We start from the raw sequence: 26762 nt of genomic DNA on the forward strand, positions 1-26762 counted from the left end.
TATATATATATATAGGGGTAAATCCAGAAAGTTATAATAGGTAACGGATGGAGTAATATTTTTTTATTTGGTTCTAAAAATCGATGATATTAAACATAAAGTTTCGGAGATAGATGATACTTACATAAATCTTTTTTGAATCGGTTATAAAAAACGATGGTATTAAACATAAAAAATCGAGAGTTCGGAGGGATCAACTAGTGTTGCGCGTTGGAGATGACAACTGCCTGTGAGAAACGTACGGCGTGACGTTCACATAAGAAACGGAAGGCATGACGTTGGGCAGTGTTATTTCTTTAATCTTCATCGAATAAAACATTATGACAGAGGGGACGTGAATCTCTTTCATAATACGGTATTAAGAAGACTAGCGTGGGCGTTTGGCAATTCACGTGGTCTCCTATACAACTAGCAGTATGATCTCAAAACAAAAGTACAGTTGCTAAAAAAAGAAGATGCATCTATTTCTGGCAGGCGCTGCGCTTTTGAACAAAACAAGCACATGGCAGGAGTGGTGGCGCCGACAGTGCATTGCCCTCGACATGTGCCTTCCTTCCTTTCATCGAGAGCAACGCATCCATCCACTCAGATGTAACTCCCTTTCGCACATTTCAGTTTGGACGCCGGAAGAAAGAACGAATACGATGCCGCTGCGCTTTTTCCTCTGCCATCCGCTTGCAGTGCCAGATCGATTCAACCAGGATGCTGCTCGGCAAAAAAAATATTTTGTACCTGCTGCTGAGGCACTATGAATGAATTTCGTGTCATAATATAAAGGCTGGAAGAATCGATTTGTTGAAATGATCGGCATGGCCGCTGCTGCTGGGCAACTATGAATTTGCAGGGAAGACAGTCTGGATGAACTTGAGGAAACGCTCCGAGTAGAAGTGGGGGTCCACGGCAGAGATGGAGACAGAGTCATACTGCATCGACTTGACGGCATGCTCTATCTTCTTTGTCATGTTGTAGTCCTGCAGTATGTCTATGATGCCCAGGTAAAGGACCACGTCGTACACCTCACGAAACGATTTGCTTTCCTCTTCTTTTGGGTTCTGCTCTGCCCTTGCAGGCATGTTAACCCCTAGCTGGATCTGCAGCCTGGCAAACAAAAGGGAGTAAGACACCTGATAGGTAACCTCCTCCCACTTTAAGAAAAAGTGTGACATGAGAAAACTACTTTTCCCTGTAATGGAATGTTTGGAGTGAAAGCAACTCATAGCCATTGCTCTAAGAGGGTTGGTTACAAGGTAAGAAGATGCTCACCTGGCTGTACCAGGAAGTAGGAGATCTACTTCCCCAAACCCCGCAGCTGATGACCGTAACCGGCTGCCTCTTATGTGAGGGCCAACAACCACACTGTTTTCACCACTACCTCTTTGAACCAACACTAGACCTTCTGGATAGTTAAAGGCATCATCCTCCTGAGCATCTGCAAAAATCGTTTATTGAACATAAACATGAGCCCCTCAATTGTGTCGACACAACGTTACGTACCAGCATGGAAGAGCATCTACCTACCTTCTTCTGAAAGAACAGTCAATCTATCTGCTGCCATGCTTCGATGATAAGATGCACGAGTCCGAAGGTGCTGAGGAGCTCTATAGTGGACACCAAGCAATAGGCTGTAATCCATTATCCGCTGTGTCCTTAGAAATTCGCTATCAGTTTCAATCTGCCTGAAGTGAAGAACAGTGATTTGTCATCTACTGTTCTTAGAGAAGGAAAACATATGAAATAAAGATGGAACCATAACATTGTACATTCGCCAAAATTGGTATTTAGCTTTTTGGCATCCATCAGAATGCAGAGTGCAAAAAACTGACTTTTTTGTGAGGAAAATCTGACAATTTTATGGCTGCTCATCACATTCTTGAATCTTCTATCAGACATGTACTATCCACTTAGTGACATCCTACTACTAATTAAATTATACATCTAATAAATTGTACATGCATTTTGCATTTATAGGCTATACAAGTTGAACAACAATTCAGCAGAAAAAGATATGTTGATTCAGCAGAGTATAAACCATATCTTAGAATGATGATTGCAGAGAAAATATGCTCACTTAAGTAAAGCCTCACGCCAGGAAGGCTCAAGATAAAATGAATAGTTAAGATCCAAATCCTTCAGGGTTGTGTTCTCATCAATTTCGATTTTGTCAGTAGAACGGCCTAAGGATGAACCTTTCAAATCAAATCTTCGATGAATCCTCAATTCCGTGCAAAACATATTTCCCATTACAACAAAGCGGAACTGCAATTTTCAAGTATTAAGGATTTTCACTGAGCAAAAATGGGATTGGAACTAAAGAAACCTAAATCAAAAGTGTAAATAAGTTCATTACCTTTTGACCACTAGAAGGTTTCACCCTGTGGAGGCCAAAAAACTTAGTTATGAGGGTGTTTTCATAAGTGCGGACATGATGGTAATAGTTTGGAAGCATTCGTAAAAGAACCTGCACGGATCATATAGAGTCATGAGATGTTTTGATTTTCACTTGCTACGTGGATGGTAGTACTCATAGTGTATATTTTATCCGATAATCTATCATTACAGAATTTTTTGGCGCAGCTTAAATGATCTCTTAAAATCTAAATATAAAAGAGAACCTGAACTTCAGATTTCCGAAGAGTCTTAATCATGAATCGATCATCTTGTGATAGGAAAAAGACACTTCCACTCTTTCCAGGAGAAGATAGCTCCCTAAGTGCAGAATTTCCACATATGGAGATCATATAATCTGCAGCATCAATCTTGAACATCTCCCTCAAATTTCTACATAAATAAAATAAGCTCAACGATTAGTTTTAGGATGTGACAGAAAAAAGAGAACTTAAACAAAAGGAAAAAAAAAAAGGCACACGCCTCCACGGTAAGACTAAGAAGCCAAATGACTAATTAAGTGATGATAATTACATTAGGTGAGTATGCCAATTCTAAAGACCATGCAAATCTGCAGAAAAAGGGCATGGACAAACTTCAGAGATATGCATTGACATGAAAGCTAAATAAATGCAACAAACCTGAAAACCATGGGACAATAATCCTTCCATTTGAAGTCTTCTGCAGAATGTGAAGGAGTAAGTCGTGATCCTTCTTTTGGGAATGTCATCCAGAAACTTGCCCGTGGACCAAAATCTGAAGCACGGACTTCACGTTTTTGAATGGGTGTAATCTTTCCTACTGTGTACCTAAGCACAATAACACACTGGTCACTATAGGGTATACTTATTCCTGATGTATCAAAATCACATTCTTATATCCACTAGGAAAACTCTCATTTTAATTAATAAAATAAAATATGCATGTTTTGCACCAAAGTTCTTAAGAGAGATAAAAAAAATACTGCTTGCAAAACTACCAGCTAAGGCCGGGTGCTTTATCTTAAAGATCCAGTAAGCACTACCAGCATAAATCAAATCTTTGCATTCTAACTTACAAAAGGTTAATGTTAACGTGGACACTAGTATGCAGCACACAAATTAGATGGCTAGAGGGACCTGCAATAATTCTGTTATCATTTCGCAATATGTTGTCAAGAAAAGACTATGATGCCAAACAACAGAAGAGAGTAGCTCAGGACTAGATGAACAAAGAAAATAACAAACTGATGTCATGCAAAAACTTGCAACTACAATGCCGACATCAGAAGGGGTTACCTGATTCCAAGCTGCAGACTGAGCATTAGATCATAGCTTCGGTGACCCTTAATTATTGTCTCTCCAGGCCTTTTTGTCTCCCTTACCATTTTCTTCTGGCGCCGTTTTGCCTTCTTGGATGAGTCTGAGAAACTCCTGTCAAGTACTACCTCACTGATTAGAACACCTTGCATGTATTCCCTTTCCAGCATAGGCAGATCAGAATCATTAATGCTCTCACATCGTTCTAGACCAGAGCTTCCACTTGCATCATGGCCAATGAATTTTTCAATAGCCACCTCAAGACTCCATCGTCTTTCCAAGGATACATTTTTCAAATGAGGTTGCTCCATTGAGTTCCTTCTAGATGAAGCACCTGAAGATTCTCGAGTTAAGCCAACCTTCATGTTCCCCATATCAACCGAAGAAGAGTGAACTATACGTGAGCCATGATTCTGCCTTCTAAGGTCAGGCAGTACACCTCGGTTTCTCAGATTATTGATATATAGCTCATCACTAACAGGAACTCTGCAACCTTTTGGATAGAATGTGCCTTTCCCATCCTTCAGTCCCTTAGTCCAAGTACCGACATAATAGCCACATTCCTTCCATGTATAGATTCCATATCCGTGCATCACGCCGTCGAACCAGTTTCCTTCATATGAATCCCCATTTTTCCAAGTAAGAGTTCCCTTCCCAGACATCCTGCCATTCTTCATATTGCCAATATAAGTGTTTCCATTCACCCATGTATATTTGCCATGTCCTTCTATTTCTCCCTGAATCCAAGAACCTTCAAACGTGTCTCCATTAGGATATGTCTGAAATCCAAGTCCATGCTTACGATTCAACTTCCACCTTCCCTTGTAGATGATGCTGTCTGCTCCAGTATATGTGCCTTCACCATAAATGTAGCCACCAGAGTACTCACCCTCATAGGTGGCTCCAGATGGCCACATTGTCTTTCCTTGTCCATGCCTCATCCCTCTCCTCCACTCACCATCGTATGTGCAACCATCTGACCAGACATACCTCCCCGAACCCTCTGGTGTGCTCCCCAATAACGTGCCGGAATAAATATCCCCGTTGGAGAGCCTAAGCTCTCCGACTCTGAAGCCAGGGTTTGTTCCAGAAGCATGAGAATCTTGGCCATTTGCTAAACTAGACAACACCTCCTTTTCAATATTGCAACTAGTGTCTCGGAATAGCTCAACTCTTTGAGAACGGGAGATCCCTTCTAAGTCATTTGGAAGGGCCACTGGGGCTGTCATGCATAAAACCCCGAGGAGGACTACTAACCAACAATTGTGAGGGATATAGTCCTAAGCACGACCTGCAAGAAATGTTTACATTAGTAATGCAACCTATGTAAACATATCCGGTGAGGAGGATACAATGTACAAACTATTCTATTGCTATTCACAGATAGCACCTTTCCAAAGAATGGACCGTGCAGCTTTAACAAGAAAGTGAGAAACAGTCAAGATCAGCTGTAGAGAAATTTATTTAGATGAAAGATATCCCTTGAAACTCCAACCTAACTGCTCGGAGATGAAACTCTGGAATTTGATCATGACGGCTATTAATTGTCCAGATCAATCTGTTGGTCATCACATCGTTGTGAAGGCAAAACAGTAAGGACACCGAGTACTCAACAGCAGCACTAAACTAGCACCAGATGCTGAAACCCCACGATCGTTTCCTCAATTGGTTGGCTCTATATCCAGTACAGTGAAAAGGTGGGAAAAAAGTAAATCAATTGGGCATGGAAACTTTAGCGGCAGTAGAGGTTATACGCACAGAAGCAATAGCAATCAAGAAATCATCAACTAAACTGAGCCATGCATAGCAGCATCATGAAACATTGAGGAACTTGCAGTGAAATTGAAACTCGCATACGAAATGAAGCAGGCACATGTGCGTACTGAAACTGAAACTGAAGATCGGTTCCCTTCTTCCGTTGAGAGAAATCGCTGGGGGTGGAGAGTGAGGTAGCATGTGCACGAAATGAAGCAGGCTTGATCGAAATTCAGAATGGAATCACCGGCCCGGAAATCGTAGCATAGCACAGCCTAAATCTGAACACCATATCCATCCGTACACGCAGCAAGCGAACGTCCACAACCACAAACCAAAAAAAAAAATGGAAGAATGAAAAAAAAAGGGCGTGAACTGCGACGGATTCACGAAAAAAGGGGAGGGGAGAAAAAGAGAGGATTGAAACGTATGCAGGCGGCGGCGAGTGACGGAATCCGCAAGCAGAGCCGATGAACATCATCAACTCCGGATCATCACAATCACCAATCGTGGGCCAGTTAAGATGGGAGACACCAGGACGAGGCACGTACCGAGACCGAGAGGGAGGAACCGCAGAGACGAGGCCGAGTGCGGCGCCGACGAGGAGGGGATCGAATGGCGATCCGGAAGAAGCACCGCCTCCTGCTGCTGCTGCGGCGGCGGCGGTGGGGGTGCGGTTGATTCGAACTGGTAGGGAGTGGAAGCGCCTCCGCCTCCGGCTTCGTCTCCGGCTCCGGCGTGCGGGGCGTCTCCGTGGAGTCCCCTCTCCGCCTCCCAAGATCTTTTACTCTGCTCGCTCCCTCACTTGACTTAGAAACTCCACTTAATATCAACGGGACCATTAGCTTTCTCTCTCTCTCTTTTATTTTTCTTTCCTTTTCACAAATCTTAATATTTAAAGTAACGTATTCTTTTGCGTCGTTGACGATGGGAGATTGTTTGGATTTTTTATAAAAACAAACAACATATATATAAAACAAAAGATAATTTATTAATTAATAATATATATATTTTTATTAATTAAAAAGTTAAGACTGTAAAATAAAATATAATGAAAAACCTAATAGCTTAGCCATCTTTGTTTTTTCTTCATAATATATTTTTTCCCTCCCAATAAGTGGATTGTTTTATTCCCCATGTAGCAACTAGATTCATGGATCCTGATGGGGTCAACTCAACACAAACCCACAGGTCAAACCTTTCATTACCCTCTCTAACGTGCACCAATCATGTCACTCGCCATCATTATCGATCTGAATAATTCATCGGAAGACACCACAGTGATTACTAGGACTAATTTGATCACTAATCATGAATGGCTAGCTAGATTAGATCTCCGGTGCAGTTATTATTGCTAATTAATTATCTTTAGATCCATTAGATTAGTAGATTAGCCTAGTCCCAATGCATAGTTTTATGTCGTAGTTACTAAGATCGTAAACTAGATAACCAAGGCAGATAAGTTTTAGGGGATAAACCTAGTTTCTCTTCTCATGAAACTCCTTCATATAATAACTCTGCCAGCAATTTTACTGACGCGATATCCTATTTAATGTTTATGATATCTTATAAAACATGAATTGAGACGGGTTTTAGTAGATTATTTGCAGCCCAGCACTGGTCCCATCATCTCGATCTTGTGGGTGAACAATTCCATAATCGGGCTTGATTACGATGAAACAAAGCTCAACTTGCACAACAAAAGCAAGCAGATTAGTAGCTAAATAGTTAGTTAGTTAGCTTACTCTCAGTTCAGCAAGTGGCAGTAAACAAACAAAGGAAGAAACCAACAAAGGTCGCTTTCGAGCGGCCGGCCAGAACAAATGGGTCACAATTAGGCACGGTTTTAATTAGAATCGACATCATGTCATGCTGGAATCTGCAGGATTTTAATTAAGCCCAGCCAATCGATTTTTGGCTGCTAGGTTCGGTCGGTTGTTCATGTGTCCCAATATCTCCTCTCCTTTTTCTTCTTATTCTCTCTCTTTTTTTCTTTTCCCGTTTTAAAAGAAACAGTAGTGTGCATAGATCAGTTGCGTATTTCACACATCACAAATTATATATGTTTTTTTTTTTTGTCTTTGTCTCAACACACGAGTCCATTGACAAAATTGGAAGTATGTCTTTAGTTCAACATTACCATTCAATGCCTCCACTTGCATTATTTTAATTAATATATATATATGTGGCACCTCGTATATAGAGACATGTATGCATGTAATTTAGGCTGTGCCTTTTTTTAAGTGAGAAACTGATTTTTTTTACACGCTTTCTAAGCTCATAAATTATACGTTTCGTCTAAAAATATTTATATAAAAATTTCTCATCTCATATTTCTGCGGACTAATTGAGGCCGCGTTCGGGCCATCCAATAAGTTAACTAACTCTCCTTCATTTTTCGCGTGTACGTTTTTCAAACTGTTAAACGGTGTATATTTTGTAAAAATTTTCTATAGGAAAGTTGTTTAAAAAAAATCATATTAGTCTATTTTATATTTTTATAATTAATAATTAATTAATCGTGTACTAATCTATTACTATGTTTTCTGTACCGAAACATAAGTTAACTTATGCCCGGTGCCGAACGGGGCCTCAGTCGTCTTTATCCTCAGCTAGCAATCATACAAAAATAAATAACCGGGCCTTGCTCGAAGCAAAAGGCAGTCATGTCATCAACATATATAACTATGCCTTAATTCTCCTGCAAATTAAGTGACGGCCACTGTCGTGCGGTTATTAATTAGTAGAATTTTCCAGCTAATTAGCTAGCTGTCCGACAAGTTAACGCGCATCTGGCAGAAGAAGTATCATACCCTGCCGATTAAATTAAGTTGAGGGCAGAAAATTTGCTAGCTCCGTGTCACTTTAAACATCATACATTATACATTCATTCAAATGTGAATATATATAAAATAAGATATCCAGCTGCAGAGTACAGTGTTAATTGTCCTCAGATGGATCGATCAGTCATATTCTCATATATAGTTGCTTTTGAACATCTATCTCTTTTTTTCCAATTTTTTTCAATATTCTTTCTCATATATTGTTGCAGAATGAACCAAAAATTGAAAACGATATGTCATAAATAATAATGGTTTGTGGCTGTATACATGTGTTCAAGATAGCTACCATGGTAGATGTGGATATGTTTTAGAACTGTAGACGCAAGTAAATAAAGCACAGGTGTTATAGCAGCTGATCACAGCAATCAACACATCGTGACAGTGACATTAATTATATATAATGCACCAATTATTATTAATTAGCTCATCTCTGATTAACCGGCCGGTTGGTCGGTTATCTGCCACTTGTTTCGCACATTGTGCATACGTATGCATGCAAATTAAGATCACTCACATAGATAGAATAATTAATTGTCAAATCAAACGCTCTGGGTCCATTAAGACCTTTGCACTAACTAGCTAGCTTCCCATTAATCAAAAAGTACTGCCATGTATTTATTTTTTAATATTATTAACAAAGTTTATGTATGCGTAGTTAGGACCAGACTTAACAAATACTCACTCCTTTCTAAAATATAAGACATAATCACCTTATATACAAAGGCTAATAAACATTAAATCATATATTTACTAAGTACAAATCAATCAATGCATGCTATCTATTTTTGTTTTAGTTTATTATTTTACTAATACATATAGTAATATAATTAATGCACGTGGAATAAAGTGGGTGTGCCTTATATTATGGAACGGATGAAGAACTATATTTTTATCCTTTTCAATCGAATGCATCTTGCCGAGAAATGTAAAAGAAAAATATGTGATGCAAGCAAAATTAGATGAATGAATAATTTATGCATGTTATGGACTGATGGGCATGGAATATGTGCCAGGAATTAATCTAGTATTAATATATATATATGGTCGAATTGCATGTTGGAAATGGAGGTGATCTCATATATATGTATCTTTAATTATGTTGCTTTGCATAAGTAATATCCACCGTCCGGTTCAGTTCAACGTACTAGATCAGATGCTGATGCTCTGTGTTAATGGTTTATTATTTGAGCTAGCTGGTGGCGAAGCCCATGGATTAATCAAATACAAATAAAGAAAGATAGATGCAAAGCAGAGCACACGCATATTTCTTTCTTTCAGATCAAAAATTGCAACAAGCGAAAAAAAGCTGCGGCTTTAGCGATCAAGCTAATTTAAAACGAGATAGCAACAATATTCGGCAATCTATGAAAGTTGAAATGTAGGATGGATTGATTCTAAAGTGAGAACAGCATGGACGTATATATGTTTTCTTCCACTGAAAATTCTTGCAAGCTAAGGAAGAATCAATAATCAAATCAACTTTATCTTTCTAGCTTCTGGCATTAACTAATATCACCTAAATTTCCTTGTTTTGTTGTTGTGAGAAATTATCCTAAAGAATTGTTTGGTTGTACAGAAATTATACTTTCAGAAAAGATAGAAAAGACTATCACCATTTCCCCGAAACTAGTTATAGACCTGTGGGGTTTAACAGTTTTTTTGTTTAATTTATTGAAAGGATTAGGGTTGATTGGGCTATTCGATTTTTTATACCATAGTTTCTTTCTTTGAGAAACCATTTTTTAACGGATTTCTAGGAGAGAAGAGGTTGATTTTTACGTGTAAATGATGGATAAGGGAGAGAAAGAACAACCGCTGCACAAAAAAAAAAGTAGTTAAAAAACAATTAAGATCACACCTAATTATAGCTTCACTGGATGCATGGCATACATGCAGAGCACAAAAGCTAAGCAATGTACCAACGTAGAGAGCCATTTCCAACCATGGACCATTTTTTGTTAACGAATTAAGAAATTAAGTACGCTATCAGTTGGAATTGTACTTTAGCAGAAAGCTATTCCAGATGGATGGAAAGATCGGAAGAGATAGACGTAGGCGCGGTTGGTGGCCCGTGCCTTTTAGTCGTATGATCATGCTATCATTTTTTTTTATCTTGATTTTTGCAGCACATGTACATACCATGACACATGGAGTGTCCACTTGCTGATCAACATTGTATATATTTTTTAATGTGGATCAAGTCCAGTGAGCACATATTCTAGCACGCGATACAGTGTGGTAGTGGTTTTTTTAAAAAAAAAATTACAACCGCGTCGTTATAATTTTATAAAGTTAGAGATATTTCATTGTTATCTCACTGACATGTGAGTCGCATATGAGTCAATGACACGTAGGCTGGGATGAGATATATCCAGTTTAGTAAAATTATAATAGCAGCTTTATATGTTTTTTCTTTTTTTTTCCTAAACAGACTACGATGTAATTCATCTGTTCTCTTTTTCACTTATCTCATATGTATTAATATAAAATGGTAAAGATTATAATATATTTTATTTTACCAATTCTTAAATAATTTACACATACTTTATCTAGTTCTAATATATTTTTTTCTACATTTACAAAATTCAATACAATAATTGCTTAAGAATAAACTTAGTGATGAAAGATAATATTATTCTAAAACAGAGTGATTGTATGCTCATAACTCACCCACCAACCCTATAAATGCACACCCTATTAGCATATTTAAAGAATGTGTTTTGAGATCGATAAAGTTACCAAGCGTCGACGGATATATCGCTTCCCAAAAAAAAACCATAATACAAGTAATCTAGAACATAAACTCCTGGGTGACATGTTTCAGTATAACACCTATAAACCAAAATTTGATTTTTCAATCTTAAATTTAGATTTAGAGTTGATTTTAGAAAATAATGCCATGGTTTATATTTCAACCTTGACATATAGATCGCTAAGATAAAAGTTTTATTATAAATTATTTTTCGTTCACAAATATGACATTTGATATTTTTCATGAAAAAGCCAAATTTATCACCTAAAACACTAAATAAAATTTCTGCAGTACTGCACCTTGGTGACATGTGGACTGATTTAAACTCATAAAACTCTGGTAAGTTGTGCTATCCTCGCTTTGCACCTGCTTTTTTTTTAGGGCTTCACATCATCCCTCTGCAATACTGCACAGCTCTCAATCTCAGCCAACGAAGATACAGCTGCTGAGTGCGTGTTAACCATGCATCTGAGACCCTCGGAATCTGAAAAGTGATGAGAGGCAAACAATACGCACAACATATGGATCGACCCTGCTTGGCATCCAACCATCGTGCTGTCACCATGCATGGATAGCTCTTTGCTTTTCTTTTTTTCTCTGTTTCCTGAGAGACAAGACTCCCTCTGCATCTGCCTTAAGATATAACAACCCCGAAAACCGTTTGTAATGTCAATAATTTGTTGGTCCTAAATGTAAACAAGAGCTATGAGTGAGTTATCGGAACATCTACAATTAGGATGGTTTGTCAAATGAGATATAGGAAAAATTATGACAACCTACCCAAATATCACTATTAGTTTGAGTTACTCCTGTAAATTAATTGGTTGTAAATACCATATCCTAATTTACTTTGGTTTAAGAATACCCATGCATTTTATGATCAACGTGGTTACGAAGCTTTGCTATGTCAGTTGATTTCAGCAAGCAGTTATTGCATGAGTTGGATGTGGCTATTACGTTCGTGGAGCTACTCTCATGGTGATGTCCGAACGATCCAGCTTCATCACACTATTGCACAAGTCTTATGTTCAATTCCGGTGTCCAGCGACGCTGTCCATTAGCACGTTCGATTTGCGGACATGGTGTTCAGGTATAACACTAAGATAGATCATCTTTGTCGACCTATTAGTGCAAGAGTATGAGTTGCCTAGCTTACTTGAGCCAAGCTCGCTAAGAACAACCATGGTCATCTCTGGTTTGTTTGCTAGTCTTTATTTTCGCTGAGAAACACAAAATAGTTGATGCATTCAGCCAAATGACAACACGTCCTACACCAGCTTCTGCAAGTTCAGTTGGGTTACCGTTAAAAACCGTCTTAGCAAACGCGCATAGCCACAAGAATGCGTGAGTGGCCAAAATAGGGGCAATTTTAAACCATAGAAAATTAGGATGCGGGTATTTACAATAAATCAACTTGTAGGGAGAAATCTCAAATTAAAAGTTATATTTGAGGAGTTTTTTTTGCAATTTTAGTAAATAAAGAAGAGAAGAAAACTCGTCTAGCATAAAATATAGTTTATACACTACTTACAGTATTTAATGGCAGAGAAGTAACATCAAAATTAAATATTAATAATATTTAAATTGAAAGAGTAGTGTTTAATGCTCGTTTTTCATAATATAGAGCATATAGAAATCACTGTTGATGGTGTCTTGTAGTGTAAACGCTTTAACACAATCAAAACTTAATAGTCTAAAAAATTATGGCACGTCTAATATTAATATTTAGCACGACAAACTTCAGGTGTCAAACAAACAGTGTATACGAGATGGGTCTTTACAAGTGGTTGTACGCATGCAAGCAAAGTGATTCGCGCATTAGGCAAAGGCAGCTGATGGAGATTTTGCTCGATTTGACTGTTAAAATGACAAATTAATGGAGCAATTATATGTACCGTCGCGCTCAATCTCAATTTCTCAATAGACAGATGGATGGATTGGTAGCATGTTGGTGTATAAAACTATCGGCGTCACCTGCCATGCATATGGCGAATTAAGGCCATGGATACATGACATAAACCACGAGACAAATAAATTGTGTGGATTTGGTTAATCGGACGGCACCGATCCTACTTTCCACTTACCCACTTCTAGCTACCTTAGCTTGTGCCTGCAGATTCTATAATTATCTGTTGACTGTTTCATCCAAGACTAAGACTGATATAGTCCTCCTAATCCTTTCACCCACCTATGTACTTAAAGATTTAATTAATTATTTAGAGTCTAATCAAAACATCAACCTATCTGCTTTTGTGCATTTCTTTTTCTTTGAGCAGTCTATGCATGTGATCTAGTCGGATCAGCCGGATTGATCCTCCACCAGACCACCACAAGCTTCAGCATCCAACGCTCCACCTTGTACGGTCCCAACCACTTCTGGACCTTTTTTCTTTTTTTTTCCACACTCATTCACAGACAACTCTAACCCAAATAGTTTGTGTAGTATGTTTGGGCCTAATCATACATCAAGCAAAGCGGCCCAGCTCACGGCCGGAGTGCCCAAGTTTTGGGGCCTTTTCTCTTCACAAATATTGACTCCCTTCATATTTAAATATATAACTATTAGATAATAAGTTTGTCCATTCATCTTATTTACTCTTTTAGAAAAATACTCCCTCCGCTTCTTTTTATTTATCCTTTTTAAGTTAACGTTTCAAAATTCATCTTATTAAAAAAATTGTATAAGTATTTCTCTCTTCGATACATATTATAAGACTTTTTTTTAGTTTACTTAGATTTATTTATGTATCAATATACATATTTTGTATATGTACTAGATTTAGATTTATTAACATACATGTAAATCTAGACAAAGTCATACAATTTTATAATATGGAATATATGGAATATTTATTTTGTTACGATTGATTTAGTTATAAAAGAACTTTACCAACAGTCAATCGCAGATTAAAAATCAACAATGTTAAATAAAAAAACAGAGGGAATATTATTACTTTTTGTTGTGACTTGTTTTATCCCTAAAATTACTTTAAGCAGAATTTTTTTTGAATATTTACACTAATTTTAAATAAAACATATAGTCAAGTATCGAGTCTAAATGCCAAAACATAGTACATTAAAACACGGTGGGAGTACTAGCTATACCTTCTACGATACTATGATTATAACTATAAAAAAGGTGCACCTTTAAACAAGATTACAATAAGTATCAATTGCTCTGGATTGTGAACCTGTCGTTCTTTACATCATGCCCATTTAACCCCATAACATTAATACAAATAAATTTGTCAAAAGAAAATGTGCAAGAAACTGACTTTACATGTGGATGGACAGAGTCCATGGATAAAGAACCACGCCCTGTGTTCTGACACTACTCCTTGGAGTTTCAGCAAAATCTCTACAGGTAAACCATTGCGTGTATTCAGCTGCTAACACGGTTGACTAAAACAGTTTAAGGAGGAAGCAAAAGCTAACGAACCGTGGGTATGCCTTACCTGGTGAGAATCAGACTTCACCCAAAGCCCACCATGCATCCACTAAAGGTTTCATCGGCGACTGGAGGACTTATTTTGCATACACAGTCAGCCTTACTTGAGCTGTGACATCAGGGTGAAGCTTAATCTCTGCAACGTATTCCCCAATTTCACGAATTTCTGGCACTGTTACGAGACGCTTGTCGACATCCCTACATGAAATAGTTCCAGGCAAGCAAACTCAACCATTCCATTCTAAGAAAAAAAAATAACACACTTAGAACTAAGGGTGTACCTATTAAGTTGTGACTTTATTATGTCAACAAGATCTTGTGCCGTGACACTGTAGAATATATGATATCGTTAGAAAATGCCAGTAAAAAAGAATGTAGATAAATGGACTATCCACTTAAGTCAAACTTGCCTTCCGAATATCTGTTTTCCTTTCCCACCTTTACGTGGCACTTTGAAAGCCCCAATAGTTTCAAAAACTCGGGCAAGTTGTTGTGCCTCCTCTTTTACCTACTCAAGCACAAATGCACAACAGGATAAGATTTATGTCAACACTAGATGATAGTACTTAAATTCTATTAAGGAAAATAGCATTGACACTTGACAGGAACATGTTTTGCTTAAGACTTTACATAGAATAAATTAAAACACAACTACTTTACTCTTTGGAAGGATTAGTAGTAATAACCTATGTTACCAAAGTTCCCGAATCAACCAAGGAACGGGAACAATGTTCCTGTGACGAGGAACGCAGCATAGTTCCACGTTCCCAGTGTCTTAGGTAATAACTACAACAGTAGTTTCTCGGAAAATAGCATAATAAATTTCGACTACATCAATTCTTACCAAGTCTACAACAGAATTAGATTAAAAAGTTTACTTACTCTCTTCTTTTCAGCTTCTATTCTCTCTTGTTCTAGTTGCATTTCCCTGCAGAGAGCAGTACAGGAAAGTAAGTACAAAATAGCTTCCCCACCTTCCTTTTACACAGGCAAATTGAACAGTGCCTATGTTGGACACATTAGAACTGAACCAGAAAATGCAGGATACCAATCTATAGAAGTCTGTATACTTATATCTAAATCGGGAAATTTTTAATGTACCTCTAATTGAATATTAGCCATCCAATCGTACGCATCCAATGGATGAGATTATTTATACTTCCTGTGGTAGTATTAGGTAGTAGGAATATTAGGAGGGCAATATTGGATGTGTCCACGTGGGCATATTAGTAATTTGTGCCTGTTCCTTGTTTGACATGCCTGATCGTTATTCAGTTCTTGCGTTGGCTAGAACCCTAATTTGCAGGAAGAAATATCCTCGGATTGGCATGTGCAAGGGAAAATGGTCATAGGAGGTGGTGCCTCTGATGGTCTGCTACAGCCCATGCTGAGTTCTGTTAGATTCGCATTCTTTGCATCAGGCTGTTGATTCAGCGCAACGAATGACAACAACATGAATTCAGATGGAGACGACAACTAGAAACACTTTTTCAATTCTTGCCTCGGTGGATTAGCTAAATATATGTGGTTTTATTTAAATATGTAATTTTAGTATATCTTAACAGTATTAAGATTCAAAGAATCACTTTTCTCCGCTAGAAATTTTCTTAATCAACCAACCATCAGTAATAGACTTATCGATCTACTGAACAATGGAGTAACATCCTTGCTAATTAGGAATACAAATTTGCAATTGGTTATCCAATGCAACTATATATAAACAAATCTGTGGTAATCGGCAGTTAATCATTCATCATGATGCCGCACCGGCCTCTCGCCCGGTCGTTGCCGCATGTTAGGCGAGCTTAAAACCAAAAATACCCCTACCAACATGGATTAGTCATTAATAAAAAAACTAAAATACCCCATTAAATCAACGGTTAGATTTTAGTCCTACTACTCTACTACCACTAATAGTAGAGGGCACCGTAAAAGTGCTCCTAAATCGAGGGTTTCGTTAGGAGGCAAGAAATGCAATGAGCCACAGGTCAAAATTAATCAGTGCAAATTTGCAGTTGCAGCATACTGTGAAACCCAACTATGATCAAACCTAAGCATACATCAATTAATTTCACTGCGGATCCCTACGTGTTGGTTGAAGCATAGCCCATACATCTTATGACGTTGTGAGATGCGGTAAATGATTGTAAGACTGAAGATTACTTGAGGACTTCGGGGGTGAGAAGCTGTGCCTTGCCCTTGGGCAGAAGGAAGTTGCGGTAGAAACCGGCTCTCACTTTCAGCGTGTCCCCTTTCCTCCCCACCTCTGCTATGTCATCTGTCAGTATGACCTGTGGAGAAGAGGAAACTCAAGTAAAGTAAATAGAATACGGCATCACACATTCGACGCTAAATTATAGAGATGCATATTATATAGACAAGGAAGATGATGGCATGGGTTATGGAAAATTCTAGAGAGTTGTACATGTGCAAATTTCAAATTCGGTGTAGCTACTGTACATTTTGGCTGGATTTTCCCTAGTTTTGCCTCTGGACTATATGAGAACATGAAGCCATGGCAATGTATATTTCCCTACACCCACATGTGTGCATGCACACACACACATAGTAATTTTGAGTTTATAACTGCAGCTCAATCGATCGGATGAAGCGCATATGCATCGCGATCTAGTACTGCTTTGCCTAGTTCTAGCTGCACTAGAGGCGAAACGAAAGCATCACCGGCAACAGATTGTTCAATCACCAAGCATCGCTGCAAGTGAAGTGCTACTGCTGACTAATTTGCTGCTGGTTGCAAGCAAATGTGGGGGAGAACCAACCTGGCGATACTTCTTGACCTTGCCCTGGGCGACGATGACGAGCGACGGGGCACGACGGCGCGAGGAGGGGGCGGGGGAGGCGGAGCTCCAGGCGAGGGTGGAGGCGCACGACGGCGACGCCATCGCCTGCGTTGGAGAGAGCGTGGAGTGGAATGGAATGGATTTGGGGGCGCTGCTGCTGCTGCCATCTTTCTTATCCACTTCCCCAACGGATTTGGGTTGGGGTGCCCTCTCTCTCTTGGGCTTTCTGCTGCTTTGGGCCTTTACATATGGGCCCAAGATTAAAGGCTTTGTGGGCTGTGATTGGATTAGATTTTTTTTTTTACTACTGAATTTGCCGCCAATTTTTAATCTCTTTTCCAGTCATCAACAAAAAAAATAGCGCACTTATTATGTGACGAAGGATCATGCATGTGTTGATCAGTTTGTTAGAAATTTTTACTAGCTAGAGAAATGCCAAATGACTGACGGAGACGACGCTCTGGCCTAGCTAGCTAACAGTAATTTCCTACATGGCCAACTAACAAATTTTTAGGAATTGGTTTTAGGGGAATTGTTGGAGTTGAGTCATGTTTTGAGGGCTAAATTCTTTTTGGTGACCCCAATCTAATATTATTGGGGGCTAATTTTTAGTCATTTGTTAGAGATGCTCTAAAATCCCATGTGATACTGAGATTTATATCTCACGGTCTTGCGATACTACTTTAGAATTGGAGATTTGCTATGGTCCAACAAAAATTACCTCAAGATACCGGTATCTCGAGGTACCAAATTGTTTTTCACCATTAGATCTAGCTGAATAGGACGTGCACTGTTAGAACGATCAGAAATGATTTGGTACCACGAGGTACCGGCACCTCGAGATACTTTTTGTTGGACCAAAACAAATCTCTTAGAATTATGTTAAAACTTAATTATATATTAATGTCATGGAGTGTCATCGTGCAGTAATAACTAATAAATATCAACGAGTATCATTGAGAATCATCAGGTATTATTGTGCATGAACGAGTATCGAGTATCGACAATTATGGAGTATCATCAGGTACATTATTCAATATCCATTGTGTGTGAATGAGTATCACTAAAATATCATTGTGTGTCGATGAGCATCGTGCAGTATCATCGCGTATCATCAAGTCACGTGTTGTAGATTTTTTTCTTAGGGAAAACAAACTCCACATGACTTGTTTTACTTTTTAAAAAGAATCAAAAAAAAATCCCTAGCAAATCGTTCTTAAAAAATAGCAATGATAATATCTTAATTACTAGTACATCGAAGAGTAATTTGGTACTCCTCTATGGCCGTGTTTGGCGTGGAGGGATAAGCTAACTTATTCCTGGCACGAAAAACATAATAATAGATTAGTACATGATTAATTAATTATTAAAAAATAATAAATAGATTAACATGATTTTTTTAAATAACTTTCCTATAGAAAGTTTTTGTAAAAAATACGCCGTTTAGTAGTTCGGGAAGCGTGCGTGTGGAAAAGAGGGGATAAGATAACTAACTTGCTTCACCGAATGCGGCCTATGTTTAATTTAAATATATGGCGCTTTTGATTTTTGAACGTGAAGTTTAAACATTCATATTATTTTTTAAAACATTGAAAGCCTTAATTTTTTTTAATTTGTTTTATCCCTAAAAGCAGTTTAAACAAAAAATATATATATATATGTGAATATTTACATTAAATTTTTACGTAAGACGAACGATTAAACATCGAGTATAAAAGCTATATTAAAACATGGAGGTGAGTAATAAGTAATAACACAAAAGAGAGAGGCAGGACGATGACAAATGGACGGAACAATGCTGGGTCCACGAGCTGAGCAATCCGAACTGAGGGGTATAAAATCGAGTATATTTCGTCCTCGTCCTCATCGTGCAGAGCACCTTTGCTGCATCGGCGCAGCCGTCCATGGCTCCGGCGTCCGGCCCTCACGCCACCGGACAAACCAAACCTGCGGACTCCACGAAGCTAGCGCGCCAAAACGGACGGCACCTTTAAAAATCACCGCACCCTAGCTTCCACCTCGCCTCACCTCCATCTTTCCGAGACGGGCACCTGCACCGCCATGGAGGAAATCTTGGAATCGGCGTATCACCCCGAGTGCGCTGCCGGCGACGGCGACGCGGCGGCATTCGTGCTCTCCCGCATGCCACACCCCGACACGGCGGCCTCCACCGCTGCCGCCTTCGTCGTCGACGCCGGCGCCGGCGCCGGCCGTGCGGCGACGCTCTCGTTCGTCGCCCTCCGCCGTGCCGCGCTCTCCCTCGCCTCCGGGCTCCGCCTCGGGCTCGGGCTCCGCCGTGGCGACGCCGTCCTGGTGCTCTCGCCTAACTCGTTGCTTCTCCCGCCCATAGTTCTTGGCGTTCTTGCGGCCGGTGGCGTCGTGGTCACCGCCGACCCGGGCTCCACGGCGGAGGAGATGGCCTTCGTGGCTCGTAGCTCCGGTGCTGTGATGGTGGTCGCCGCGCCGGAGGTGGCTGACAAGGTGGCCGGAGCCGGCGTGCCGGTGCTGCTCACGTCACGATCGATGGATCCCCATGCGCTCTCCGCGGAGGAGCTGATGGACGACGGGGACCCGACGGCGTTGGCTTGCCCTGAGTCGGCGACGGCGGTGCGGCCGCGCCCATCGGATGTAGCCTTCGTCTTTTACTCCTCGGCGACCACCAAGACGGCGGTGGCCATGACGCACGCTGACCTCATCGCCGCCGTGGCAAGCGCAAGCTCGCCGGACGATGGCCGGGTCTGCCTGGCGTCTCTCCCCATCTGCAGCGCCCACGGCGTGCCTCTGCTCGCCCTCGCGCTCCCCGCCGCCGGAGTGACCACGGTGCTGCTCGCCTCGCCGCCTTCCGATCCAGCGGCGGCCAGGGAGGCGGCAGCCGCGCACGGCGTCACCGACGTCGTGGCGACGCCTGACGTGGCAGCAGCGCTCGCAGCTCCCGCGGCGCTACAAGCTCTGAGGAGGGTAATGGTGGCGCCTGCTTTCGCGACGACGGAGGCGCGGCAGGCGTTCCGCCGGAGGCTGCCGTGGATCGAGCTGACGGAGATGGCCGGCTCGCCGGAGAAGAGGACGGAGGCAGCCTCGGAGTAAGTGCGACCTTACTGAAGATTGTATCAGTCAGAAATATTTGACACTGACAAAAAAAAATTGGCATTGTTTCACCTTCTTTACATGTCAAAATTCTTGCAGACAAAACAGCGAAATGGCACATTCAATATCAGTGACAAGTGAAGCAGCTTCTTCGGTAAAATTCTTGACTCAATGACTCGATCCACTAAAAATAAATCATTTACGAATACATAAATAACACAACCAAAGAATGGGGCACACATATGTACTGACACCTGAACCAAATACATCTGATAGCATATTTGCAGGTCTGGGGCATAGACATGTATTCATTCAGTAGCCACAACCAATGAACACTTTGTATATCTGTAACACCAACCACAGGAAAGTATGCCATGATGAAAACAAGATTAATAACTAATCAATTATTTTTAGAATGTAATACAAAAGATTCGGTATACTTGTATGAAGTTATGTCTTGGTATTGAATGTCTAACTTGCCTATGGAAAATTTCTACCAGGTGCCGCCACTTGGGAAGATCCAGAAGACTGTCTTGGGAGATATTCTCTCAAAATCAACCACGAGCAAGATCTTAAGGGAGCACCCAGAAACTTGCAGCAAACAAGTTATCTCAAAACTGTAGCAGCTCTGCATGCTGTCATTCTGTGCCTGAAAGCTGCTTGTCTTAGTGTTGGTGGACCTGACAGCATGCTCAAAGAGTTACAAGCATAGCCAAAAGTTGTACTATGAGGTAGCGAATTGAATGAGTGGCAACAAATTATGAATGTATAGTCTGAATCAAATTGTATGGAAATGGGAATAATGCACGAAAGGAGAAAAATGCAGTATTTATGCCAGCACTTGCATTTCTGTACCTTCAGCCTCCAGGACTTAATACAACTTTTATGTTGTGTAGGTACAGAAGAAATGCATGTCTAAATTCAAATTACCTGTGTGTACATGTATTTTAGCAAATATGACTTGCATATGATTATATGTAGCAGATAACAATTTGACCAAGAAAAAGCTAACCATCCAGATGAACTTTTATGGGGTTCATTTCACTAGTTGACTACTTGAATCAAACATCTCAGAAATACCACTTTTTTTGTATATTTGTTATCTCATAAAGGCACTAGATACAAATAAATATAATAAAACAATAACTTTTGAAACGTTCATGGTGCAGATCGTCATATATTTACCATTTTATGTCAATGTTACAATAGCAATACCGAAATGAGTTATACTAGTTTGCAACTCACGAACCACATCATCCTTCAAATAAAGATCCACTGGAAAAGTGGTGCAAATGACATGAGGTTTTGGCAATTGCTTAAAGCAAGTACACCAGAAGTTTGATTCCAGGATGTTGCATGTAGCACTTACTATTCATCATCTGAGGCCTCTGCACTTCCTGCCACCCACTTCCAAACACCCCCAGATTTCTGTCTTTGAGCAGTTGTCATGGTTTGCTCCACCTGAGATATTTGTTGCCGCAGTACTTCTAGTTCATTCTCCAAAGAACCGGCAGATTCCAGCCTTTTATGTGCGGCAGCTATTTGGGACTAAATTAATGAGAGTAAGGTAACAGGTAAGCATGCATTCATAAGCATATAAAAGGACCAAGGATGCTCAGATCTAATTTTAATGCATAAGTTAATAAGTCAGAACCTCCAGTTTCTGGCACCTAGAACCCTCTGCCGCTAACTGATTTTGAACTGATTTAAGCTCCTTCATAAGAAAGAAAAGTGGTGAGGATTTATTATAGATGAATTAAGATATTAACTTTGACAAATGGAAAGAAACATTTACCTTTGTCAATTCACTGTGAGACAACTTTACCATATCTAGTCTATCCTTTAGTTTTGAGTTTTCATCATGAACTTCTACCAGTCTGGACTCTAGCTTGCTTTTCTCTCCATTAAGTGCATCAACTTGAGTAGTAATTTGTTTGGAAAAACCTGCAGGCTGAACTCTCTTCACATCTAAATCATCCGTTGCAAGAATGTCTCTGGTTTTCTCATCAGTAGCAGTTATCACAGCATAGGCAGCTGTCACAGAAGCAGCGGCGGCGGCGGCAGCTGGTGATTGGAGAAGACGAGGTTGCACTAAATTCCTTGGCTTAAGTTTCATAACAAAGATCTGCAGCAGTGCTCACAGTTTACTCGGGTATTCAAGAGTATTTGCACCTTAAGTAATTGCTAACAGAACAGTGTGCACGAAAAGAGAAAAGGAGCAATTCATCCTGGAAGTGTGTCCAGCATTGAAGGCATAAGGCATGTGATGCCTAAAGTATTTTTTTTCTGCAAATGGATCGGTTCGAAGCTCAAGTGAAGTAATATGCATAGAACTATAAGTTAATCCTTTAAATCCCCTACCTCATTGTTGTATGTCCCATTGTAACCACCAAAGGCAACAAGGAACTTTTCGCCATCAACTGTGGTTGAGCAAAGAGTGAGACCCTGAATTTTTTCAGAAAGAAAAAGAAATGATAAAATTAAAGAAAAAATTGTCAGAAATGTAAGAGCTATTATGTTCAGACAGTATAAAAAGAAGCATCCACATTTGCTGTCACCATCAATCAGAGGAAAAAGAAAATGATCTACACCAACAGTTATGGTTTGTACAGATTATGACAGTGTAGATTGATCAGAAATATATAAGGATTGTTTATAGAAATACGATTTCATTTTCAGCAATAGGCAAAAGAGTTATACAGCCATGGAACTGCATAGGAAATCTGCTAGTTTACTATTATTCACTTGCATTCAGAAGCACAGCATAATTTGTTTTACATAAGTATAGGGTAAGCCAGGAAGGAATTGTCTATGCCAACCATGTATTTTAAACAATTCTAAAATAAGAATTTATATGAACACAGTTTATGGTAGAACTAATAGCTCTATTGTTTACCTCACAAGCAAGCGGATCTCGAGGTGACACACTTGTGACCACAGACCATACGAACTTGGAAGCATTCATGACAATTGTATCAGTGGAACCTGCATCATTGTATTTTCTTAGCTACTTCAGCAGTGTGAGTAGCGCCAAAAAAAGGAAAGAAATGTAGTAGGAGCATCCTATGTTCAGGAGTTACCACTTGCATTATCTCCACCACCAACTATATACCAATTTTCATCAATCATGGTACCAGCATGACCACTCCTAGGATTTATATGTGCACCTTGAGTGTCAGGTTGAGACCACTCCAACTGTAAGCATTAAGCTTCACTTAATCAAGAGTGAAAAGAAAACAATGTTCGTAGGAGTCTTAGTCAAGTGATAACTTGGGTTGATATAAGGGAAGGAGACCAAAATTTATCTCTTCTATTCAAAAGCACAGTATGTTTCACGTACCTGCTTGCAAAGATCAGTAGTTACTATATTAAGTGTCGACCATAACATACTGTAGTTGGATCTTAGACATTGGATAGGACCAACTAAAAATTCAAACCTATAGTTTCTATTAACCGGATACAGTTTTGAACTTGCAAGGGCTAATACAACCTAAAACTACCAATACTTGTGGTTTGGACAATAAGCAATCAATGCATTATGCATATACATCAAGATACTGAGTAAATGTTTGCCTTTGAAACTTTTGGTATATTGATATATGACTCAATGCACAAGTGTGTTTATATAGCAAGATACATGAAGAGCGTTCAGCACTTACAGTTTGCAAATCAAGCAGGTAGAGATCACTAAAGCATGTAGAGTGGGAGGAACCACCAAATATTAAAAGATACTGGTCAGCATAAACAGCAGCTGAATGATCATACCTAGGAGCTGGACCACATTTCCTATTTCACAATCGCAAAGAAAACAGTGAATTAAGCAATACCAATATGTAAATGATACATTGTGCAATCAGTGAGTAAATTCTTACTCTGTTTTAACTTCTTCCCACATCATTGTCTCCAGGTCAAGTATATGAAGGTCATTCAGAAGACGCCTCTTGTTATCCTCTCCACCAAACATTATCAATCGAGAACCAATTAGGGATACAGATTGTCCACCACGGGATATCTGGTTGAGAAAAACAAAAAAGTTCGGTATTCAGAAATTCTGCAGAAAAGTAATCTGCTCATTCAGTACCACTATCATTTCAAAAGAATAATATTTTGTTTAAATACAAAAGGAAAAGATTCTTACTGGGACTTTTCCATATGTATCAACAGAGGACCAGCTATTTGTTTCCATGTTAATAAGCCAAACTGCATGCAAATAGTCAGCACTATCATTCAAGATAAATTCTGGTCTTGCAAATTGTGATAGAAAGATCAATAATAAAATTGCAAGGATGATGGTAAATGCTAGCAAGTGCTAAAGATAGTTTGGGCACCTGAAAGTGGAACTTGTTGTGAAGCATGTATGATTTGCTAGCAGTTCAGTGTGATAAATTGATGTGTGTACATGTGCAAAACATAAGAAAATGGAAGAAATCGGCACTTATAACAATATTGAAGTCAATTCGAACATCCTTTAAACACATGAAACTAAAGAGTAATTAATACCCATTCTAAGTTAGCATTTTTGTCTTCATCTCAACTTTTTCCGGGACATATGAGATGGCATACAATAAGGAGTAGTTGGTAATATTTTGCTCGTAGAAACAGTGAGTACGAAAATCAGGAAAGGATTCTGAAATCTGAACTAATGTACAAATTACTTCAGTTTCCTATTGAAGATAATTATCTTAATAAATAAAGGTCCATCTAATGATGTGAGATATGGATCACTTCAAAATATAGCATCCATACAATAGGTGAGGTCATAAATGATCATGTTTACTGGTTGTGTTGCAACCAATAAGGCCATGACTGAATCATTTAAAAAATTATATATTTAAGTTCCATGATAAAATATGTTTGTGCAGCAATATATAGGCTTAAGAAGATCCATGATAAAACATGTTTGTGCTCTATATTTTAGTATCTACAAAAATAACTGTACCTGAAACCTTATTTGATGTTGATGTTCTTGTGTTCCCAGCTACAACTATAATGTTATTTTTCCACTTGGCCTGAGAGGTTACACACGTTAGCATAAGAAATACCAATCTGGATTGGAAGAGTAGCGGCTAATAAAAAAAATAATTAAGTTTCCATACCAGACTATGGCCTGCTATTGCAGGGAATGACTGGTCTGTGGTACTATTTTCAGTATTCAACTGGTTTGAATCTCTAGTAGGACTTAATACTGACCACTTGAATGTCCTAAAATCAAAAACCTGCAAAGTTTGCCCTTGTTAGGATATAGGTGAAGAAGGAGACAGGGCATGAGAAACATGAATCATTAGAATGCATTAGTGCAGTTCGAAAAAACCTGAATGTCTGATAGATAACGTCCATTGCGACTCCCTCCAACCACGTAGAGTTTGTCTTGAACCACTTCCGCAGCATGCTGCCATATACAAAATATGGTATAAGCAAAGAGCATCACACCATTCATGTGATCCGTAGCACATCTTCTAGCATAAGGTTTCATGGATGTCACCATGTTGCAAATGGAGTACGGTACAACAACATTATTCTACATATGTATAAACTCATTGGCTCTCGATCAGCTAACCACGAAACCAGGATATAGATATAGTATGGAAATTACCAAAAGGTGGCCACACACACAAATATGGTAGTGAAATTCCCTGAAGACTACTTCTGCTGGCACATCTCAGTCCTACTGCCAATCCCTCGGCATTGTCGCACCAAACACAAGCATGGCATTTCCAAAGCCACAGGGACGCGCGGTTTGTCACATTCTCACACCCATTTGTTTCAAATGTGTATACCCTGATAACTGACACGCCATCATGTACTACACCAGCTGATCAATTTGTGAAGAATTACGAGAACTACTGCTACAACAATCAAAATCAGGCGAGAAGGCCGTAACTAATCCGAGGGCAGAATCGGCGCGCACCTTGTAACGCGCGGATGGGCGCGTGGAACCCCCGGCGGTGCTGAAGGGGAGCCACTGGTCGTACGGCGCCGCCGCGAGGCCGCCGGCGTCGCCGTTGATCCCCTCCCCCATTTCCGCCCGAAACCTGAACGGGATCGAACGAAACCGGGGTCGCCGTGAAGCCGGCGGCGGGGTTGGAGGATGGAGACGGCTCCGGTTTGGGGATCTGCGCGGCGGAAGCTTCCTCGCCTCGGTGGATGGAGATGGAAGGCGGATTGGATTCCTCCCGGAATTTGACTTGGATCTGAGGGAGGGAGGCGACCCGGCTTTCCAAGTGAGCGCGGATCACAGTGGAGGGAGTGGACTCCCCCCTCGTTGGTTTCTGCGTATCACGTTCGTTGACGCCTCCCTGTGACAAAGAATACGTAAATGGCAGATGAAGGCGTATTCTTAGCTATGTGTGTTATCACATTAGGAAGCGTATTACTGAGGTACGCTTCAGGGACCTA

At 39.9% G+C, this 26762-nt stretch overlaps 4 protein-coding genes across 5 annotated transcripts; 1 reads left to right on the forward strand and 3 right to left on the reverse strand.

The window, feature by feature from the left end:
* Nucleotides 1-272: 272 nt before the first annotated feature.
* Nucleotides 273-6276, reverse strand: LOC102703841 (phosphatidylinositol 4-phosphate 5-kinase 9). Its single transcript, XM_006648083.3, has 9 exons — nucleotides 5990-6276; nucleotides 3663-4974; nucleotides 3027-3194; nucleotides 2613-2778; nucleotides 2348-2458; nucleotides 2069-2256; nucleotides 1519-1676; nucleotides 1264-1429; nucleotides 273-1098 (listed from the first exon to the last, which is right to left on the reverse strand). Exons 2-9 carry the CDS (start codon nucleotides 4910-4912, stop codon nucleotides 831-833), a joined length of 2475 nt encoding a protein of 824 aa, XP_006648146.1. The 5' UTR covers nucleotides 4913-4974; nucleotides 5990-6276; the 3' UTR covers nucleotides 273-830.
* A 7874-nt stretch (nucleotides 6277-14150) lies between these two features.
* LOC102699938 (50S ribosomal protein L9, chloroplastic) lies at nucleotides 14151-17421 on the reverse strand. Its single transcript, XM_006649119.2, has 7 exons — nucleotides 17262-17421; nucleotides 16645-16772; nucleotides 15364-15409; nucleotides 14892-14989; nucleotides 14763-14810; nucleotides 14489-14679; nucleotides 14151-14391 (listed from the first exon to the last, which is right to left on the reverse strand). Exons 1-6 carry the CDS (start codon nucleotides 17382-17384, stop codon nucleotides 14559-14561), a joined length of 564 nt encoding a protein of 187 aa, XP_006649182.2. The 5' UTR covers nucleotides 17385-17421; the 3' UTR covers nucleotides 14151-14391; nucleotides 14489-14558.
* A 1648-nt stretch (nucleotides 17422-19069) lies between these two features.
* LOC121053540 (4-coumarate--CoA ligase-like 3) lies at nucleotides 19070-20366 on the forward strand. Its single transcript, XM_040520812.1, has one exon. It carries the CDS (start codon nucleotides 19344-19346, stop codon nucleotides 20364-20366), a length of 1023 nt encoding a protein of 340 aa, XP_040376746.1. The 5' UTR covers nucleotides 19070-19343.
* Nucleotides 20367-20633: 267 nt separating this feature from the next.
* On the reverse strand, nucleotides 20634-26607 carry LOC102700218 (acyl-CoA-binding domain-containing protein 4). 2 transcript variants are annotated; one of them, XM_006649120.3, is made up of 14 exons: nucleotides 26275-26606; nucleotides 25678-25755; nucleotides 25463-25582; nucleotides 25306-25375; nucleotides 24505-24566; nucleotides 24239-24378; nucleotides 24026-24152; nucleotides 23447-23561; nucleotides 23263-23351; nucleotides 22728-22811; nucleotides 22162-22491; nucleotides 22021-22080; nucleotides 21736-21914; nucleotides 20634-21046 (listed from the first exon to the last, which is right to left on the reverse strand). In XM_006649120.3, coding segments are annotated over exons 1-14 (1566 nt in total). In that variant the 5' UTR covers nucleotides 26386-26606; the 3' UTR covers nucleotides 20634-21045. The 2 variants fall into 2 exon arrangements, with proteins under 2 accessions (XP_006649183.1, XP_015689493.1); XM_015834007.2 differs by lacking the exon at nucleotides 20634-21046 and having other exon boundaries at nucleotides 21735-21914; nucleotides 26275-26607.
* Between the last annotated feature and the right edge of the window lie 155 nt (nucleotides 26608-26762).

This window comes from Oryza brachyantha, chromosome 2 (genome assembly GCF_000231095.2).
Source record: "Oryza brachyantha chromosome 2, ObraRS2, whole genome shotgun sequence".
Taxonomy (NCBI): Eukaryota; Viridiplantae; Streptophyta; class Magnoliopsida; order Poales; family Poaceae; genus Oryza; species Oryza brachyantha.

Excerpts from the sequence above, each read along its gene's own strand:
- LOC102703841 (XM_006648083.3), bottom strand. The coding sequence starts at position 4,912 with ATGACAGCCCCAGTGGCCCTTCCAAATGACTTAGAAGGGATCTCCCGT. Across the intron at positions 2,459-2,612 it reads TTCGGAAATCTGAAGTTCAG|GTTCTTTTACGAATGCTTCC; the intron begins GTTCTCTTTTAT and ends TGATCCGTGCAG. Across the intron at positions 1,677-2,068 it reads TGGCGTGAGGCTTTACTTAA|GCAGATTGAAACTGATAGCG; the intron begins GTGAGCATATTT and ends TCTTCACTTCAG.
- LOC102699938 (XM_006649119.2), bottom strand. The coding sequence starts at position 17,384 with ATGGCGTCGCCGTCGTGCGCCTCCACCCTCGCCTGGAGCTCCGCCTCC. Across the intron at positions 16,773-17,261 it reads AGGTCAAGAAGTATCGCCAG|GTCATACTGACAGATGACAT; the intron begins GTTGGTTCTCCC and ends TCTTCTCCACAG. Across the intron at positions 14,811-14,891 it reads GGAAAACAGATATTCGGAAG|TGTCACGGCACAAGATCTTG; the intron begins GCAAGTTTGACT and ends TATATTCTACAG.
- LOC121053540 (XM_040520812.1), top strand. The coding sequence starts at position 19,344 with ATGGAGGAAATCTTGGAATCGGCGTATCACCCCGAGTGCGCTGCCGGC.
- LOC102700218 (XM_006649120.3), bottom strand. The coding sequence starts at position 26,385 with ATGGGGGAGGGGATCAACGGCGACGCCGGCGGCCTCGCGGCGGCGCCG. Across the intron at positions 23,562-24,025 it reads ACCTGCTTGATTTGCAAACT|TTGGAGTGGTCTCAACCTGA; the intron begins GTAAGTGCTGAA and ends TAATGCTTACAG. Across the intron at positions 22,081-22,161 it reads CTCACAGTGAATTGACAAAG|GAGCTTAAATCAGTTCAAAA; the intron begins GTAAATGTTTCT and ends TTTCTTATGAAG.